The sequence below is a fragment of the Planococcus citri genome, chromosome 2 (genome assembly GCF_950023065.1).
Source record: "Planococcus citri chromosome 2, ihPlaCitr1.1, whole genome shotgun sequence".
Lineage (NCBI taxonomy): Eukaryota > Metazoa > Arthropoda > Insecta > Hemiptera > Pseudococcidae > Planococcus > Planococcus citri.
In genome coordinates this window covers 42211776-42234097 of record NC_088678.1, presented here as the reverse complement: position 1 = coordinate 42234097, position 22322 = coordinate 42211776, and the positions used below count along the sequence as shown (strand labels likewise).

At 32.8% G+C, this 22322-nt stretch overlaps 2 protein-coding genes and 1 long non-coding RNA gene across 3 annotated transcripts; 2 read left to right on the top strand and 1 right to left on the bottom strand.

Moving 5' to 3' along the window:
• The first annotated feature begins 2431 nt into the window (after positions 1-2431).
• Positions 2432-8588, top strand: LOC135835839 (cytochrome P450 4C1-like). The gene is made up of 12 exons (XM_065350279.1): positions 2432-2805; positions 2924-3027; positions 3104-3185; positions 3298-3489; positions 3919-3988; positions 4413-4539; positions 4640-4697; positions 5590-5693; positions 6309-6377; positions 7214-7385; positions 7471-7650; positions 8204-8588. Exons 1-12 carry the CDS (start codon positions 2643-2645, stop codon positions 8368-8370), a joined length of 1488 nt encoding a protein of 495 aa, XP_065206351.1. The 5' UTR covers positions 2432-2642; the 3' UTR covers positions 8371-8588.
• On the bottom strand, positions 2818-5701 carry LOC135835840 (uncharacterized). The gene is made up of 3 exons (XR_010556957.1): positions 5564-5701; positions 5357-5497; positions 2818-5132 (listed from the first exon to the last, which is right to left on the bottom strand). It is a non-coding gene; the product is annotated as an uncharacterized LOC135835840 (long non-coding RNA).
• Positions 8589-19728: 11140 nt separating the features above from the next.
• On the top strand, positions 19729-21281 carry LOC135835838 (uncharacterized). Its single transcript, XM_065350278.1, has 3 exons — positions 19729-20188; positions 20323-20581; positions 20678-21281. Exons 1-3 carry the CDS (start codon positions 20090-20092, stop codon positions 20989-20991), a joined length of 672 nt encoding a protein of 223 aa, XP_065206350.1. The 5' UTR covers positions 19729-20089; the 3' UTR covers positions 20992-21281.
• The last annotated feature ends 1041 nt before the right edge of the window (positions 21282-22322 follow it).

Genomic DNA, 22322 nt, shown 5'->3' with positions numbered 1-22322 from the left:
AAAAAAAACAAAAAAAACCTCAAAGACCACAAAACCCCTTTTTCGATTCCACTTTAGGCATCGCGTTGATGCTTCTCAATTTATTTTCGATTTTTGTCGTTTTTTGATTGTCTTATCATTTTTTCATATTTTTGAATGATTATCACATTTTTCAAAAAAGGTTTTGTGTACTTCCAAGATACATGTCTCATTCAAAATTGAATTTTTAAAAAATGAAATGAAAATTTTTTTGAAAACATGAAAAAAGTAGGTAGAAGCAATCTGATGAAATTTTCAAATTGATAAAATCCTAAAATGTTGTACAAAAGTTGAATCATGTACCCTATCAGCGATCTGAGGGCATATTGATGATTCTAAATTTAACCCCTCGACTACATATACAACTTACTACATCGATATGTCCCCCTACAAAACACCATTTGGGCATAAATTGGCGGAAACGTTTTTCTGACACCTTAAAATCAGCAATTTTCATACTTTCAACGAAAAGTTGCCGACGTAAGCGACCACCGAAAAAAAAATGAACTCCACAGGGAGATTCAGCATCTCAAACTCTACAAATTGAGTGCTAAGGCTAAATTTTAAAAATCGATTTTGGAGCTTTAAACCTGAAAAACGTGAATTTTTAGCTAAAATGGCCCCACTTTGAGGCCACGTGGCTCAGCCCCATGGTGCCGCGGGGGGCTAAAAATTTTTTTGGGGTGGTTTCAACTCAAAAGGAACCACATATGTGAATTTCAGAAAATTCTGAGACTTACGTTTTTTTTCGACCCGCCCTAATGTTCCAATTACCAACTATGGTTTTCTAAGTGCTTTCGACACGAGTTAAGGAATAGTGTGAGCTCATATTTCACACCCAATACTTTTTTCAGAAAATGCTCCGCAATCCCAAAATGTATGTATACGTACTCAACAAGATCTACTTTTGACTTGAGTGAGAAAAAGTAAAATACCTATTAAGACAAATTTTTTACCAAAAAAAAAAAAAACTCTAAAACTTTGAAATGTACGGTTGGGCAGCCATGTAGTTACCTACTGTGAAATTTTTTTACTCAAGTATTTTTATGGGTAAGACCTCGTTTCGCTAACCGTTGGCTCGGCCGAGGGAAGCAGTGAAGGGACAATTTTCCCTTTTCAGATGAAATTTGATGTAAATAATACAAAAATAAGCGTATTTTGCCCTTCGGCTCAATTTTTAAAAAAAATTGCTCTTGTACCTTTGTTCCAAAAATACCTGCCTATTTTCAATTTCTTTTTCATAGTAAATACCTACCTAATATAAAAGACTTTTGAAAAATTAGCTCAAATTTTGACTTTTTTACACCAAAAAACATGGCTTTCCCTCTCCTTAAGAAGGTCTTCGATATTAGGAAATTTTAGAACTTTAGAAAGAAAAAAAAATACGAAAAATTGCTAGACAGTCTCGTCAGAAAAATCATACCTATTTCTTCCGTTATACCTACCTATTTTTTAAAAGAAAATAACAAAATGCTAAAGTATTATTTGGTAACTTTTCAAAAGAGTATATCTAATAGGTATATATTTTTGGCACTCCTTAAAAAAGATGAGAACTTGAAAAATCGCTGCGATTGGTTTTTATACCAAAGAAACAAACCAATTTTTCTATATTTTAAATAAAATCAGTTATAGATCTCTTTACAAAATTCAGGGGTCCAAATTGAAAACAAATTTTTTATGTTTCTTGAAAAAGGCTCTCTTTTCAAATACAAGAGATGTCTTATATTGAGTAATAAAGGAACGTAGCCCAGACAACATCCTGCAATGTGCCATCAACCACGATCTGTCCTGATATGCAACCATTATAACATGATGCCACGTTGGTTGCAGGTTTACTTACGAGTGAAGAATCCAGATCACTGAGATTTATCCTCTTGATTGACTTGAATGTGACGCTGAAATGAGAACAATAATAATAAAAAGTAACAATTTAAACGAAAGTTACGAAAATTGCATTCTTGGTTTCATCCTTTAAAATCGAAAAACTACAAAGTAGGTAATTCATGTTAAAACTCCGGGAAGTCCTGGAGGCCGAAATAGCCTTAAACTTGGACAGAAATTAAAGAAGATTATGTAGAAAAGTTATCTACTAACGTCATTAAAATCAAGTTTTTTATTTCCTTCAATTATAAATCAAGTTTGCGAATAAGCAAATATGGGAAAATTGTCTCGTAAATATAATTTTTTACAAAACAAAACTGGAATTATAAATTTATGCGAGTAGTTTCCAACAATCGTTGCAGATGTTAGAAAAGTCACCTTTTGACACCTAATTCATGTATTTATCTAAATCTGATATTACGGTAGGTCTAAAAAAAATCATGAGCAAAGAATACTCGTTTTGAAAAACAGAAAAACCCCGTATGTCGGAAGCCGCTCATTATTTTCATCGCGATTTACTGTTATCATTCTCTTTGCAACGCCCATCAACAGCATCCCCATCACATTCTGCTCAAGCACGTGTATCCAGCTTTACTCCATGTAGATTGGCTTCTTACCTGTCCACCTAGTCTGTGTGTACTCTGAAAGAAAACCACTCGTAGAATTACCTACTTGCATTTTGTCAAAGAGTTATTCGAGTATTTCGCTATTTTATCTAATAGACGAGTTATTTTTATTCAAAAATGAATTATTTAATAATAATTTTATTTAGCGTATTTTTAAGTCTACTGGCTGTTTTAATAACAATCAAGGAAAAAAGAAGGAAGAAAAAATACAAGGATTTTCCATCGTATCCGACGTATCCTTTGATTGGAAACTTGAGTTTGCTGTCTTTTTCATTAAATGGTAAGTACCTACTTGATTTAAGTTTTTTTTTTTTTTTTTTTTTTTTTTTAATATTTATGTATTTGCGTGATTGTGATTAACTGTTTATAAAACGAAAGTAATTTTCAACAATTATCAGGATTTCTGAGAAAAATGGCCAAAGTGATATTACCCTATCGTAGGCTGCTTTTTTGGGTCTGTCACGAACCAGTCATGTTTTTATGGAAGCACGATGATATTATAGTGAGTTATTTTTGATAAAAGTCACCACTCACTTGAATGTATCACCGTTCTTAGTACGATTTACTCGTTTTTCCAGACTGTTTCAAATCAGTGCAATAATCGTGATCTTCATCATTTCGTTGACGAATGGATTGGATTTGGAATCATTAGCGCCAAACGTAAGACTATAAGACATACGATCACAAACCCTCTGATAAATATTATATTTACGAGTAACATAACAAATCGTGTTAATATCACGAATTGAATTAATTGTGTAATTGATCACAGCTGAAGACGAATGGAAAAAATCGAGAAAAGTTCTGAATCCAGCTTTTACTTCAGAAATGACAGCAAGATATGTTGAGGTTTTCAAAAAAAGATCATTGGCTATTGTTGATTGGATAAAACCCGCTGCAGATTCTGGAAAAATAATAGATATTTTCCAGCTCGCAATGAAGAACAATATCTATATCATTGTAGGTAAGGAAAAAATACATTTTCATTTCATTTTGTATGTACAAGTGGCAGCATTTTCAATTGTTCATTGTATGTACCTACTTATTGTGTTGGTAGACGTTGGGAATTTTTGTTGAGATACTTGAAATGTTTTTTTGTTTTTTTTTGATAAGTCAAGTTATTTTTCAATTTTAGTTTTTTTGTTTGTACGTTGTATGTACTTACTTATAATTTGACTGATGAGAGCTTACCTACTTACTTTTAAAAAAAAAAGGTTATAGAGTTTTCAATTTTTTATTTCACCAATTTCTCAACTCGTCAACATAAGTATAGGTACTTTGAAAAATATACCTACATAAATTTTCTCAATTTAGCTGACAAGCAATGAATCGTTTTTAGATAGGTACTTTTGCTAGTAAAAATAAACTAAAAATATCATTTTTTTTATTACAGAAAATACAACAGGCGTTGCGATGCAAAACATGGGAGATAAAGGAAAAGAATATGGCGATGTTATGGAAGAGTAAGATTTAAAAATATTTTAAATTCCTAATACTTGATACTTAAGATATTACAGCATATTATTTTAATGCATAAAATGAATGATTAACTTACCTGTATTGGTTCTAATTAAATTTCCATACTAAATTTCTGAAACATGTTCACAATTGGAAAAATATCTTCATTTTTGACACTATAATATACATAGTCAATATTACTATAATTGTAGTGATTGAAAGTACTATAGTTGCATTAAAAATTTTTATAATTATGGTAAAAAATGCTATAAATAATTTGGAAGTACCTACTACAAGTATAGTACTGCAGGACGTACATATAAGGATGGTAGGTGGTACTTTTAAAGTATCTACTGATGCCACGAATGAAGATGTGACATTAAAATGAACAAACTTTGTTTTTATAAATTATTGTTGTTAATATTACAGAGCAACTTTCGCTATTTTGGAACGAATAATAACACCATGGTTGCATCCACGTTTCATGTACAACGCGTATTTAAAACTAACTGGAAAAATTAAGACTGTCAACAAGTTCCACGATTTGCCTGCCAAGGTAACGCTATACACATTTTGAATGAAAACTCTATTCGAGAATAGCATTTTTTTTACCGTGCACGATGTAAAATTTAAATCTTGTTTTATTTTTTCTTTAGATATTGAAGAGTAGACTAAATGAATACAGAAATAAAAGTGGATCATCATTCGAAGATGGTAATAGAAATTGCATTGAATTATTTATACCTATTACCTAGTCAGTTAATTTAGTTTTATTACGTACGAAAAGTGTGCTGTAACGAATGATTCCCCTTCAAACTAGTTAGTAAGCAGTTCATCCTGGGTGTAATATGTACAATTGCCTAACCTGGAATTCAAAGGCTAGGCAACTCATCCTGAGTTTGAGTACATATTTGTAATATTATGCAGATTATAGCTCATCGTCCTTTATTATAGTGACTTGAAAAATAGGGTTCTAAAATCTTGATCATTGATGCTTTATTTTCATAGGTATACTTACTACGTAGGTACTTGAAATTTGCATATGTTGAAATTTGATTCATCATTTTCCTCAAAAATGAAGTATACCTAACCATATTTTTTTTTTGCATGTGAAGAAGGAAAACAGTGATATGTAAAATAAGTTTCATTCTGCAACATACAAAATAAGAAGATGTGTTATAAGGAAAATTTTCGGAAAATTATTTGAGAAATGAAAACACTTCTACACTTATCTACCTATACTAATTTTGTATAATTTCCATCAAATATTTGATTAGTTGGGTATGGAATGACACACTTTATATTCAAAAAAATTTCACATAAAATTGATCTATCTACCTATCCTATAATGATTACCGAGGAAAAGTACATACCTACTTGAGTTCAGAAAGAATTTGAAAAAAAATTGAAATAATAACGGTTTCGTGTTTCTTTACTCCTGTAGTTTGAAGGTTAGGCAAACAATTAAGCATGCTTACTTGCGCTCACTATCAGAGTCGTCTTTCATTGCTGATCTGAAAGAGTATATTTTTTAGTGCTATGATACCTACATACTATAATAAGTAGGTACTTCTACTTACCAAACTAATATTCAAATTTTCAACAGCTGATTCAAAAACAATTATCGACTTGGTCATTAAAGGGGGTGTACACGAATCTGGCTTCACTGAAACCCGCATGAAAGATGAACTACTTCATATCATCATAGCAGTGAGTACTTAACTTACTATGTATACCTTTTATTCATACTTACATTTCAAATGTTAGATATGTAATTAAAAATGTAATTGTAAAATTTACTACAAAAAGAACACGATTGTTATTAAGTTGAATTTAATAAATTTCTTGGATTAGAAACAAGAATAAATGATATGAAAAAAAAATTTTGAATTCAATTTTGAAATTATTTTTATCCTAAAACGAAAATTGGGTGTCAAAAAACCGAAAAGATTTCAGAAAGAGGGATAAGAAGTCAAATTATTGAAAATCTCATATAAAGTAGGTACCTATTACTTAATTTATCTGAATCCGCACACTTTATACTACCTACTCGATCAATTTTTTAAAATATTATTTTGACTTTAAATTTAAAAGGAAAATTGAGTTTTGGAAAAACCCGTTTTGAAATCATTTTGAGCTTAAAATGAACCCTGAGCTCAAAATGAACGCACAAAGGAACTAATTTTTGTAAGAAAAAAAGAAAAAACACGAGTGATTTTTTTTTACCTACCTACCTAGACCTAGTAAGAAGCTATTCACAAATAATTCTGTGTGTGTGGGCATATTAGATACCAAAATGATAGATTATATTTTTTTTTCTTACAGGCGATTGAAACCACATCTTTAACTATCAGCAGTATACTTTTAATGCTAGCAATTCATCAGGATGTTCAGGTATGTTGGATCTGGATGTATGTACTTACTTACATGAAAACTATAGACACCAGTATAAAAAATGTTTATCTATTATTAGGGGAAGTCCGGTTATATGTATAGGAACACCGAGATAAATCGGAACATTCGCGATAATTCGACTCTGTGAGACCCCTTGACGAGATATAACAAAAATTTGTTTTCTTTTTGTGCCCACCTGCCCACACTAGTGCCCTATCTTCTCACCAAATGTCATACTGAAATTTTTAAAAGAGAAACTTCCAAAAATCTTGAAATGTGTTTTTTTTAAACATAATTTTGTATTCAAAAAATATAAGTAGTACCTACAGTTTTGAAATTAACTACGAATCTCTATACATTGCAAAAACGAAATTTACTGAAAAAAAGTATTCCTATTTGCCCTGGGCTAGAATTTTGAAAAAATCTTGAACAATTAAAGATGACTTTAAAATGCCCTACAGAGCTTCTAACCCATAAAAAGTCATGCACGAATTGATAACATAAGACATCCCCAATGTTCAAGTCATGCATGTCATGTTTTAAAATTGCAGCTCATTTATGCCCATCCCATATTATTCTTATTTACCTTTTTTTTCAAACTCAAATTTGGGGCTTTTGAAAGGCCCTAAAAGTATTTGTTTGTATATCATTTTATAGTCGAAGAAGAGTGCAAGTCAATAAAACAAACCGCAAGTCTTGACCTACATAATATATCTTATTCAACTCGAATAATTACGATGGGGTTAAAGTGTTCCTATTTACCCAAACTTCTCTAGGTACCTACCTAAAAAATTTGACATTTAACGAACGTGCTAACTGATTTAACATTATTACAGCAAAAAGTTTACGAAGAGGTCGCAGAAGTTTTCAGAGGAGGAAACACACTCACCCCGGACCATTTAATGGAGGGACTTAAATATTTGGAGCAAGTTGTACATGAAACAATCAGAAGATACAGTCCGGTATCATTTACTACAAGACGATTGCGTAAAGATACTACACTAAAAGGTATAAAATCAGCAAATTTCAAATTTCCCTCAAAATCATCGAATCCACTTGTGAACTTTTAATTTTCAATTCCACATTCTTCCAGATAATACTGTTATACCAAGTGGTACCCAGGTTGTTTATTGTTTACATTTCGCCAATAATGATCCCGAGTTGTACGAAAATCCTCAAATTTGGGACCCTGAACGTTTCAGCGAAGAAGCTGTACAAAAGCGTCCAAAAGGCAGTTTCATGGCTTTCGGATCTGGACCTCGATCTTGCATAGGTAAAGAATTCAAATATCCTACATGTGTGAATTATCAAAATTTCATTATTTTTACGATTTTATGTTTTTGAATTTCGAAATGAACTTCATTAAAATAATATGATTCCTCTCATTAAACAACCCTTTTATGCGATTTGTAAATTGCTGCCTGATCAGGAAATTCATGTTTTTCAAATGATGATTAGTACGATTTAGAAAAAAAATTATAATTTCTTGCAATTCCTGATTTAGGTGTAACAGTATGGAATAATTGTGAAATTTATGCAGCAAATAAATTTGGGGTTTGAAAAGATGCAAATTGATACACATATCTATTGCTGTTTCAAATTTTTGAATATTTTCACTAAAGTCGCATATTTTGGCCATCCATATTTGGGGTGAAAAAAAACAGATATTAATAATGTCCATATTAGGGTATTTTTTTCACGTATTATATCGAGCTCTAAATTGATGATTCACTAACATAACGTGGCCTGTGGGTAGGTAATTTATTGATCATTCAATAACTGAAAGTGTAATTTTAAATGTTTAATCGAATTTAATTCATTTTCAGGAATAAAATACTCATTGCAGTCGATCAAAACTCAACTGACGTACATTTTATATAATTATCACGTTTCAACAAATGTGACAGAATTAAGGGAAGATCAGTTAGAGATGGATTTGAATATCAGAAGTAAAATAGGTTACCCTATTAAATTTACCAGAAGGCAACCGTGAAAAGTTGACGAATACGAATTTTAAAAAAAAAAAAATTTTCAATTTTCAGTCAGCGAAAATTCCGCCAATTTTCTTCGTTAATTAAGTAAGGTATATATATTTTTTGAAAAATAAAACTAGGTACTTACTTAATAGTATTACCAACTTACCTGTAGATTTAGATTATGCAATGCGCCAATTTATCCAACTATTATGTAATAAAGAATAATGAATTTCAATTCGAACCATAATCATTATTCGATGAACTCGAGTTCAAACTCAATAACTTTTTAAGCAAGTGTACCTTCATTATCTATAAATCTTGCTTGAGTGAAATATTAAACTGAACTGAAATCATTAATCAAGCAGCTCAATAAAATTCAAAGGACATAAGTAAGGTAAGATGTTTATCAAAAAAATAGATTTAATCCGGGGTTAGGTTGATGGAATACCTATCACGTTGTGATTGTATAGTCACCATGTTGGTGAGAGATCACGATTAATTTTTTTTGAATGCTCTAAAAGTAAAAAAAAATTTTAATGTTCGCCAATTACAAATAACTAATTGATTCGTACAAAAAAAATATCTGCTGAGTTTATTTCTGTAGGCCTAACTAAATTTAAGTAAGAAAATATTAGATTTCATAATAATAAAAATAAGTATAAATTGAGTGTTTATAACGAAGTATGCACGTTTGCATAGTCACAATACAAAGAATTAATAAAAGGCTTGAAATAAGAAATGAAAGATAATTAAAAAATCGTAAGAAAAATAAAAATACAGTAAACTCCCGATTATCCGCCCTAATTGGGGCTGAAGGTCTGGCGGATAACGAAAAATGGCGGATAATCCAAAATAACTTTTTCAGGGAAATTCGTTTCGTTTGGGTGAAATTTTTTAAAAAACTTTCCAGCTAAAAAATGAAAAAAACATGATTTTTTACAAAAAAATTGAGAAAATGAGCAGAAATGAGAAAAATATGCATTGAAACGAGTAAAAAGAGCAAAATATGCTAAAATATGCGCTAAAAACAGCCAAAATATGCAAATATGTGTGCATCCGCCCTCAGTAGGTCGGATAACCCGGAGGGAAGGGCGGATGAAATTGGGTCGGATAAGCCGAAGGGCGGATAATCGAATGGCGGATAATTGGGAGTCTACTGTAATGAATTTGATCATGCGTAAGAACAAAGATTAATGCGTGAGTAAGTAAGGTAAGTAATTATTGCAACTAAATACATATATGACCAAGCTAACACAACACATCTGACATCACCTTATGGCTGATACGATCCAATATGCATTTTACATTTGGGACAAGAATGACGATAATTTTGGCAATTTGAGCAGCAGTATGGTAGACACGAGCAAATTGTACAGCATGCGGTTATAAACATGAGGCAACATATTATATGCTGTTTGGCTGTGCATTCGGTCGACACCTTGGTTAATATTTCATTGCGGCAATTTGGACAAGTCATACGGACTGGGCTTTCACCTAGATGAGGTGGAGCCGTGTTGATCTGAAATTGTGGTTCAGGAACGTAAGTCATTTTCGATGTCCTGTAAAAATGAAAATAAAGATATGAGAAATTGTAAGTAGGTATTTCAAAAATCTAAAATCCCAGATAAGGTATTAAGACGTAAACAATGTGATATCTACAGGAAACGCCTCATATGTATATTGTATAGCTATGTATAGCATGCAGTTCGAGTTTTTTTTTACCTCCCTGAAGCAACAATCACTAATTTGATACTGTATACTTTCATAAAGTTGAATACTCGTTGAAACTTTCTACATTCAAAACTTCTGGTTCAAAGAAATGAGAATAATTTTTTCACTCAAAAATTCGGTCCATTCTTATTATTACTTAGATTTACATTTAGCCGATCAAATTACTCATGTCAGACAAAGACAATCCGACATAGGCTAAACGCATTCAGAGAACATTTATTTTATTTACATTTTCAAAACTACATGTAACCCATCCAAAGCTAATAAGTACCTACATACAATAATATTGCTCAAATTGACACCAAGAACAGGATAGGGATACTGTCGTTGTTAGCAGAGAAAAAGCAAATAACGTTTTTACATCTTTATTGGTCAACTGACTTTATAAAACTAAACCATCATCTCGTCACTAACCTCTAACCTATACCTATTACCTACCTAGACTATATTCTTAGAAACTAAAATGGCAACCAACTGCCGGATGTTATACTGATACGATAATAATATCTATCATGCTATGATTGCTGACTCAACAACACCTCCCCAATCATAGCATAGTAGCCTAATTAAAAATAAAATAAAACTTGAGTATTAAAATACCCATAGAAAACTTTATACCTATCGTTTACAAAAACGGATAGGTACCTACTTCATATTTATTCTAAACCTAATCCATTACAATGCATTTTGAAAAATACACTACACAAGGGTTTCGTAAAAATATCTGCTATCTGTTTCTTAGTATCAATATGTTCAATACATACAGTTCCATCTAAGATAAACTGTTTAACAAAATGATATTTTACATCAATGTGCTTACATCGTTTACTACTAGCATTTTTACTCATGTAGATAGCACCCATGTTATCTTCAAACAAAACGATCTTTTTATCCATCTCTATTCCCATCTCTGTCAGCAAATTTTTCAGATAGATTAAATCACTCATAGCCATTGCCATAGCCACATACTCCGCTTCTGTCGTTGATAATGTGACTAACGCCTGTTTCCTAGTAGCCCATAAAACTGTGTTGTTAAAAACTCTCATACAGTAACCTGAAGTTGATTTACGATCTGATACATCGCGAGCAAAATCGGCATCTACATAGCCAGATAAAATTCTTTCTGTCTCGTCACTTCTTTTATATACCAACGACACATCTTTAGTGCCCTTCAAATACCTCAAAACACTCGTCAAATATTTCCAATGATTATCAGTAGGCATTTCCTGCACTCTGCTTAATAAATTTAGAGCTACACTCAAATCAGGCCTAGAAAACAACATAGCATACATAAGAGCACCTAACAACTCGCGAAAAGGATGTTTTGTTCTCAAACTCTCATCAAAATTTGGCACAATAATCGCACCCTTATCCATTGGCACCTCCTTAGGTGTAGCCTGAGTCATTCCAAAACGTTTCAAAACTCTATCAATATAAGCTGTCTGATTGATTTTAAGTACACCTTTTTCCCTATCATAATCAATGCTCATACCTAAAAACTGACCTAAAGAGCTACAATTCGACATCTCAAATTTTTCTCTCAACAAGGAAGTAACCTCTTTTAAAGCACTCACCTTATTAGAAACGACAATAATATCATCTACGTATATCAAAACGTAAATAATCACACCTCCGCACCTCTTCACATACACGCACCTATCACTCTCCAACCTAGTAAATCCAAGCTTTTTCATCTCCTCATGAAACCTTTCATTCCAGCATTTTGAAGACTCTTTTAACCCATAAATCGATTTTATCAACTTACACACCCTATTAGTACCATCACTCATCCCCTCTGGTTGCTCCATATAAATAGGCTTTTCCAAATAACCATGCAAGAAAGCACTTTTCACATCCATCTGTACAGCATGATATTTCTTATGATTTGCAACACTCAACATAGTTCTAATCGTTGATCCTCTCGCCACTGGAGAAAAAGTCTCAGTAAAATCCACCTCACCTTGAGCACAACCTTTTGCCACCAAACGAGCTTTATACCTTTTAACATTTCCTTTTACATCAAGTTTCTTGTCAAATACCCACTTATTTGGAATCACTTTTACATCCTTAGGCCTATCTACAAGTTCCCATGTACCATTCTTTTCTAAACTTTTCAATTCTTCATTCATTGCCTCTTTCCATTTTTCACAATCATCGTCTGTTTCAACTTCCTTCACATTATTAGGTATCTCGTCAGCACAAGTCAATGCCGCATACACTTGGTAATCTTTAAAACGAGCAGGCATGCTGGTATTTCTCTTAGGTTTCGTTTCAGCTAGAGTCGGCTCTCTTTCTTCTTCAACATGCTTATTTTCATTATCGATTACATCATCAATTTCTAGCTCTTCGTCACTGCTATCGTTTTCCAATACATAAGGTATATTTTTAGATTCGTTTTTATCAGCTGCTACATCCTTGATATTTTCTGACTCATTAAACATCACATGCCTACCTAATATAACCTTCTTGTCACGAATGCTCCATAACCTATAAGCATTTTCCGAGTAGCCTATAAAAATACACTTTTTACTGGTATCATCGAATTTTTCTCTCTCATGCTTGTTAATAAAATTATAAGCCACACAACCAAACATCTTAATTCTTTCAAAATCTGGTTTGTATCCAAACATCAACTCTATAGGCGTTTTTCCATGTATTGTTGGGCTCCTGTTCATAATATACACACCACTCCTCACAGCTTCTCCCCAAAATGATTTTGACAATTTTGATTCACACAGCAAAGCCCTACCTCTCTCAATTATCAACCTATTATAACGTTCTGCCTTTCCATTTTGCTGAGGACAAAAACCTGCAGTAAATTGCTGCCTAATACCATTCTCGAAACAATACTTTTTAAATTTATTTGACATAAACTCGCCTCCCCTATCTGATCTCAAAATTGCTATTTTTACACCACTAAACAGAGCAGTCATTCGTTTATGGAATCCTATAAAAATATCACACGCCTCACTCTTCTCTTTCAACAAATAAACTTCAGTATAATTAGTATAATCATCAATTAAAGTCATAAAATAATTGTACCCATCATAGGTAGCTGGTGTTATTTTACCACACAAATCAGTATGAATAATTTGAAGGGGGCGAGTGGCCTTCGGAGATGTACCTACAAAAGGGTTTTTCGTTTGCTTACTCAAAACACAATTTTCACAAAAATCTCTACAAAAAATCTCCGATTTAATTTTTCCAGTATTCTTCAACATACCTTTTTCAAATAATTCCTTCAAGGAATCAAAATTCAAATGAGCAAATTTCTTATGAATATCAATAGCAACAGCATCAGTAACATTAGCCTGAATAATATCTGGTAAATAAGTTTCAAAAATAAGTTCATACATACGACCCTTCCTTTCAGCAGTACAATAAATTTTATCAAATTTTTTAATAAGAGCCCTTTTGTTTGCAAACACAATAGTAAACCCATTATCCTCCAATCTTGACACAGATAATAAATTAATACGTAAACCAGGCACATATAAAACCTCATTAATATTACATGGTATATCATTATGCAATTTTATTCTAACTGTACCATACTTTGAAGCTGATAGCTGTTGTTTATCTTTTGCAACGTTGATATTAATCGGACTTTGAAGAACTGTCATTGACGAAAAATACTTGTCATCATTCACCATGTGCTCGGAACATCCAGAATCAAGATAGAATTTTATTTTGTTGCTTGATGACGAACTTGTTAAAGCCATAGGTTCCTCCACCTCCGTATTTGAATAAAACAAGACTTCCTCTCTTTTATTTTGGCTTTGATTTTGACTGGAACCACCTGCATTTGAATTTCTGTCCAGGAAATAACACTCTGATTTCAGGTGACCAAATTTTTTACAATTGAAACACTGCTTATCTGATTTGCATTCAGCTTTGAAATGGCCAAATTTCCCACACTTATGGCACTGGACACTTTGATTCTGACCTCTTCCACGAAAATTTGATCTTCCTCTCGAATTGAAATTATTCTGATTTCTGGGAAAATTATTCGAATTTTCAGCACCATTGGGAAAATTTGAATTTTCTGCACCATTGGAAAAATTACGATTTTGAAAATTATTTGATCCACGAACACCATGAAAAGAACGACCTCGACCTCGATTCTGACCTCGACCTTGATTGGACTGAGAATTGGTTAGAAAAACTGCACTATTTTCTCCGTTTTCTTCCTTTCCAGCATTTTTCTTCTCATTAAAATTTTTCAATTTACGAACGACATAATCATAAGTCATTTTACCAGTTTCACTTGCTCCTTCCAACGACTCAATGTAGTTTTCATATTTATCAGGCAACGACATAAATAGGTAGCAGATTTTATCATCTTCTTTAATTTCTTCTGAACCGGTTTGCATTGTTCGAATTAAATTTTCAAATTTCACCAAATGAGTTTTTAAATTTTCATCTGGTTTCATTTTCATATTCAGCACTTGTTTCTTCAAGTAATATTTTCCAAACATACCCTTTTCTAGATACATTCCATCCAATTTTTCTATGATTTCTTTTGACGTTTTGGTACCTTGTATGATGCTCAACTGGTCATTACTCAACAACTGGATTATTATTGCTCTGGCTGTCTTTTCACATTTATCCCATGCTTTTTTCTTTTCTTCATCAGTTGGACATTTTTCCGTTAAAACATGTTCTACACTTTTGGCCTCCAAAATCGAATTCAATCTGAATTTCCAGGCATGGTAGTCCTTTCCTCTGAACACGACTTCATTATTTAAATTGAAAAAATTATCTTCTTTCGTCATTTTTCAAAAATTTACTTTTCAAAAAAAACGAACTAAAACACGAACTTTTCAATACTCAACTTTTTACAAATTACTATTTTTTTTTACTTTACTTCGCGACACGTCTGCCTGGGCCCATAACCCTGTTAGCAGAGAAAAAGCAAATAACGTTTTTACATCTTTATTGGTCAACTGACTTTATAAAACTAAACCATCATCTCGTCACTAACCTCTAACCTATACCTATTACCTACCTAGACTATATTCTTAGAAACTAAAATGGCAACCAACTGCCGGATGTTATACTGATACGATAATAATATCTATCATGCTATGATTGCTGACTCAACAGTCGTTTGGCGTTTTTTACACACATGCTTTGCGTTTCTTTGTTCTTCTTGATATCACACATCGAATTAAAAGAGTTGAAGGATTCACTCAATCACTCCACTATCCACGTCTCGCTAAAGAAACTACATAATAATAGTTAAGATATGTTAGCGACAACTTACTTTACTCTGAAATTACTTCTCCAAAGTTCAAATCACAAAATTTGTCGAGTAAAACTCAAAACAGCACTTCGATAACGTGTACAACAAGTAGGGAGGTATGAGGTATGCGTAGTCATACCTAATATCAATCACACTCGAACGATAACCAATCTCCGTTTGTAACACGATTACCTACACGAAAGCACAAAACATAAAACACAATACCAAGAAACAAGAGAAAATTTAAATTATCCAATTTTATTCTGTGGCGAATTTATTCGCTTTAAATCGTCAAGAAACGATTTTTAAAAAATGAATTGAACGTCGAAACTCGAAACACACCACTTCACTAATTTTAGATTATAATGTCATAAAGTGCTAAATAAGATAAGAATACTTGGTACGTTTTCTATATTTTTATCTCAGCGCCCACTCAAACTAAATTACCAATACAAGGAAAATTGCGAGTCAACGAGTGTGTCAAATGAGTGTGATGCGGTGAAGTACAGTACAGTACAGGGTGCGCAAAAATATCGAGTACCCCAAATAAAGTTTTTTCATGAAGGTTTACGATGGCCAGCAACGTGAAGTGAAATATATGTAGATGCATATGATTGATGGAATGTAATCACTTTAGTCCAACTATCAATCATGTGTCATTATTACCATTCATTGTGACCAATCGAAACATTTAGTAGAAAACTTTTTTAGGGGTACTCGATATTTTTGTGCACCCTGTAAGAAGTAATACAAGCACAATATAATATTCACGTTTGTATTTTTATTTTAAAAAATTATAGTGAGCAAAGAAAATAATAGTTCACTTTTCTATCAGAATTCAGAATTACTCACGTTTCTCTTTCTGAGGAAGGCTATTTCATCTTTAAAAAGAAAATGATACAAAAAATGCTTCATTCTGAAACTTGCTCGGAATTGGGATCAATTTGGATTGAATAAAAAAAATGTCTGGTAAGTAGTTAGTATGTGCCTATATACATATTGTATCAATTATTTCGTTGGAAAAACTGGAAAAAGGAATAGGAAAGATGAAAAACCATTTTGTTGGCATTGGCCGTTGGCGTAGAGCCAAATGGAACAAAATTTCTAGTGAGCAGTAACTTGGTTACGGCCACTTGGCCAGGGATCGCCAAACCGAAACCGTACACGATTTTTCGGTTTGGCGAGCCTTGAACTAGGCGAACTATAGAACCTTTCAATTAAGGGACTAGGCAAACATCCACGCATTAACTTCAAATGGGTTGCTTCTGTCTGTGCATATTGGTATAATGGGTATAATTTATTCAAAGCTCAAGGCCATGGGGTCGGTACTCGGTAGCAGGACATCCTATTTCTCTATAGAGAGGATCAGGTGGATCGCGAAAAAAAATAAAAATAGATGCCGGAAGATTTTGACAAAAATTCTGTAGGAACCATTTTGCGTTGAAAGTTACTCTGAAAAATTTTTATTAGTTCAGGGATAGTATTTAAAAAAAAAAAAAAAATGAAAAATCGTATTTTTTGTGGGAGAATTAATGGTGCATTTCAAAAGTTAGTTTTTGAGATTCTACGTCGATCTAAACCATAGCCGTTAAAATTTAAGACCACTTGAGATTTTACTGAACGGTTGAATCGAGAATTTTTGCAAATCGCTATTTTGAGGTAAATTCGTATTTTGAATTCCGAGACATCTGATAATTTTTTGTAAATTTGGCAACGATATAACCGAAAAATCGACACCGCTGCATTCCAAAATATGTATTTTCGTTTTGGAATAATTAATGCAAAATATTAAAAAAAAATATTATAAGTTCGAAGTCGAATTTACCCTAAAATAAGCGATTTGCACTACCCATTTCAGGTTAGAATGGTCCTGCTATAGGTCAACAATCAACATGGATTCTCAAATACACACTATATACCTATATTTTCTTTTTCCAAAATAAGTTGGGTAGGGGCTGCAGCGAAAAAACACGATTTCTTCGAAAATGCCTACTCTTTGACTTCAAAATGAAGACGACCTCTAAATTTTGTCAAAATCTGACTTTTTTTTTGCGATCCACCCTACCTAATTTAAATGATATTTTAGTGAAGCAATAGTAAAATTAAATTATAAAGTGCACTTTTTGTTCATCCAAAAATAATTTATTGAGCAGATATTTTCATTTCACATTTACATTAAGTACTTAAATTTTTATTTATATCATTAAAATAAAATCAAAGTGACAACCTGTTCATGATGGAAATGTCTCAAGAAAATTCGAATAAAATTGAATACCGTAGATACCTACGCTATCTTAAATTTATTACGAGTTTACCTAAATAAGTACCTACTTACGCAGTAAGTATGCACTTTATAAGCCAGCTGCAAGCGCGAAACAAGGACAACAAATCATAATAATCGCTTGTAAGTTCCCAAATAAGCGTCACAGCGAGGACATTCGTGACGAACGTTGCTCAAAGAATCCATCATGTAAGGTACACATGCAAAACACATACAACCAAGCAGTAACATGACAATACAACACAAATGCTGACTGATTGATGGATCAAAAAGCGTCCTCGTGAGTACTTCGCGGTGGCACTCAGGACAAACTATACAAACTGGATTCAAACTCAGCTTATATGACTGTGACTGCGCATCAAGTATTGAGAACTGTGCATGATTGAACTGAGGCGAAGATAGGTCGAAATTTGGTTGAAGATACAATTCTGGTTCTGCTTGTCCATTGGTCATTTTTAATGATCTGTGGATGAGAAAATCTCATTAATATAAGGTTAACATTTCAATAAAATATGCTAGCTAGCAACCAAATATTGCCATGTCATATGTCTAATGAAGATATTATTTTTAAATGCCTCGAGTAAAGAATTTCATTCTATATAGCATCTTGTCCGTCATCGTTTCGATGTCAATTTTGAGAGGAAAGATGCATTCAAAAAGATTTTTAGAAAACTTGTCAGTGAATACCTGCTGGGAATGTGTTGTCAAAATATATGATTGTAAGAAATTTGCGATTCATTCAAGCTCGCAAATTATACTTTCACTTGACCTGAAATGAAAATAAGTCGTTCGTTAATAAGTTACACAGGTAGGGTACTTATATCCTTAAAAATGAATAAAATTCCAGGATTAGTCATCTGATGAATGAATTTGAGGAAGATCATAATTAGGCAGACAAGTATTTACCAAGCATTTAAATTTTTAATAATTTTTTTTTTTAATTAAAAATTATAGGTAAGTAATTTTTAAAAAAAACTTTATATTTAGCATTGCGATACTTACATTCACTTTTAAAATGAGTAGGTACACCTGAACACATTTAAACAACTACATGAGAAGAAAAATCCACTTTGGTACTGTATTCACAAAATTTGAGTGATTACAGAACAACCTAACAAGTAATCAGCTGTACTGTCCACTGCCCAGCAGACTCACAGGATGCTCTTCCGTTCAACATTCGAATCATATGGTTGTTGGAACTGATAGCAGATAAAATCTGAAACATCATTGCAAATCAGTCCGATTAATCATCAACTAAGTATTACCGTTCAAACCACCGTAATCGTAAATGCTGGAACTCTGAGAGTGACTAAAATCGAAGTTGTCAGAGTTGTCTGATGACAAAATATGAAGTAGCAGACGTGAGTAGCACCCAGCGAGTGAAGGTAGTACATAGATAAGGTACGTAACAGTAATAATGATCAATTCGTCGATGATATTTCTTGGTGTTCTTTTGCTCCTCGCAACCATTCAATTGAACAAAGGTCGAAAATATAAACCAAATAGAATTTTGAAAGGTATAAAAACGACGTTTTCTTGTGTAATAAATGAAATGATAGAGCTTTTTATTTTTGGTTCAAAATTTTAAAATTTGAGTTTATTTTTCAGATTCAAACTTTGAACATTTTTCTTGATTTTGAACAATACGTTTTTTTTTTTTTTTTTGAAAAAATGAAGAATTTTGGTGTTTCAAAATTTAATTGGCAACAAACTAATTCATGCTGGAATTTAAGTTAAAATTTCCAAAATTTTTACTTTTTTAAATTAGGACCTTTTTGCCAACTGACAAGCGACAATCGCCAATTGCAATTTGCCAAATTTTTCCATCTTCCGGACTCCTGGAGGGGAGCTCCCCTCCCCCGGGAAGGCCCTGAGTACCGGATTGCTACAACTTTTATATCATTTTCATTTATTGTGTCCAATGATTTTATTCACTTCTTGTGATATAAAATAATTGAATATTATTTAAGCATATTCAATCATTCAATCACTTTACTTTGGTAGCACAGGTAGAGGTACATAGTCCTAAACATTATCAAAAAAAGCAATTCAAAAACGCAAATCATGCCTTGTGGCTTCTTAGTTATGCAACTCGTTAATACGTAGAGCATTTTCTTGAACACCAAAAAAAAAAAAGAACTGGGCTGGGAGAGTGGCAGTGGACATACGAAACATTACATGTGTGTGAGTGCAAGTAAATACATGTCAAATGTCGACACTTCGACAGTCGACTGTTGTTGTTCTATATTGTGTTCTATTGCTGTTTTGTTTGTTGACGAGAAATACATGATTCATCGCGTTGATTGTGCATTGTGATAATTTAAGTATAACGCGCGGATTTGCGATTATTGTTCGAATGTTCTGATGAAACTTGATCAAATTCAAATATTGTTCGTTTTCCTTTGGATTGAAAATATAAATATCAGCATTCCGCTTGGAGATTTTCTTCGTCAGTAGTAGCGGTGATCTATGCCATAAAATGGCGTACATTGTTCAAGTTGCCGAAACCAAAAAAACTCAAATTTCAACATCGTTTGCAGATAATGTCTGCGATACTATAAGATCACGTATGCCGGAGGTAACTATATACATTTATCTACCTGTTAATTATGTTCACATAAATACATTCTATTGTATGTAATTTGCAGTTCATTAGGTGTATGTGACGATGCTCATATGAATAATAAGAATATCATATCTGTACGATTTCAGATCTATATCACGAGAGTTGAAGCAGTCCATAATAAATTTATAAACGCTGCGTATCAGCTTCGTAAAGCGCAATACGAATTAACTGTTGGATTTGCTTGCCCGACTGAAACCTTGTATCATGCAACAGCCGCAGAAAATGTAACTCCAATTTTGAAAGATAACTTGGACTGGCGTCGTGTAAAACGTTCAAGATTCGGTTGTGGAGTCAGCTTTAGTAGCTGTCCAAGTTACGCGAATAAATTCTGTAATGAGCGAAATGGTAAGATTTGAATGATTTCAATTTTGTCTCTTTTCTGTATGAGATTCATTTGACCACCAACCTAACCTCTGTATCATAATGGTATGTATTCAACAGGTGTTGTTCGAGCTTTCGTATTATGCGAAGTGTTGACCGGAAAGGAACTTCGAGTTTCCTGTAATTACTCCCAGTATCCCAGAAAGAATATAGATACTTACAAAAGTAAGAGTAATATGGTGGTCGTAAAGTTCGAAGACGACGCGTTTAATCCAAAATGTGTGGTATATTATCAAACGACTCCGCCGCGTCCGTACCGTCCTTTAAGTACTCGTAATTATGTTGGATTCGAAATCGATTCCGAATCCTTTACCGAAGAAGTGACCAGACATATCTTCCGGGAACTTCGACAGCGGTACTCGATCGAATTTTGATGCGAATATTATTATTTTTCTATTTCCTATTATTATTATTATTGATTGAAACGAAGTACCTATTTTTATTACGTGATTACCTTTATAATGTACATATTTGTTATTTACCGAAAGATTTTCTTGACCTATTTGTTAAATTTATTGTACCTACCTACGTTTTGAAAAAAATTATGTTTCGTTTATTTAGTTTTTATATTGCTTAGCAGAATTTCGACTGTATTAGTTTATCAAGTAATACGTACTTATTTTATAATTTATCTAATAAATTTCGTCATTTTTTTATTTGAAAATTGTGTCGAAGGTTTTATATATTCGTGTGCATTAATTCAATTAGTTTTTGAGCTGCTTTGCGCTGTATACCATGGTTATGGTATTTTTGCTGTTTTCTAGGAAGCGATGAACTCAATGGAAAGCATACAAGTCTCGTGAATTGAAGAAATTCAAATTAATTTAAATTGAAATGAGGAGTGAGTAGATCACTATATATTCGATTCAGTTTGGAGATCTTCGAATGAAAGTACCAACTTCCGTCTACGGAGATTCAAGAGAAATTCATCTTGATTCCAAAATCATTGAATATCACTCAACGAGTAAAATGGTTTCAAGTTGTTCTCAAATTACAATGAAAATTGTTACTCTGTGATGAGATGAGTTTTTCGCTAAGAACCTCGTATGACATAATCAGATCTGATCAAAGTATTGCGATATCTGCCTAATTGTTACATCATTTCACAAAAGTTCCTCTTTGTTTACTCTATGTGATGCTCCGTTTTCTGATCCAAATTTCACACTTTCGAGCCAATCTGGACTGGACTCTCGAGCCTCTAGCGCGATTTTCGATTTCCTCAGAAATTTACTGGGGCAGCTAAGTTACGTAATGACTTATACTCGACCTGTTAAACGATTTTATTCACATCGATTTCCAGGCGAACACCTCAAGAGTTTTTTAAACCAGAATATTCACAAAAAAGAGTAAAAAAAAATTACAAATTTCCTGTCCACAAAAATTTTTTGAAATTTGAACAAATTGTTGTTTCTAAACTAAAACGAATCCCCTAAATCCATATTTCACAGTTTTCGCCATTCTAGAGCCATTTCAATATTGCGGAGAAATCTAAAATTGCGCTGAAGGCTCCAGAATGGCTCGAGACTATGGAATTAGGATTCGGAGGATTGGTATTAGTACAGGGTGTTCCAGAATAACCTTTCACATTTTGGTAACCACTGATCTGTGTTCAAGTGGAGCTAGGGGAATGGTAAAGGCGGTTCTAGGTAGCCAAAGCATGCCGAATTATGTTTCAATAGTTATTTTTTGCCCTGGAGAAGTAGAT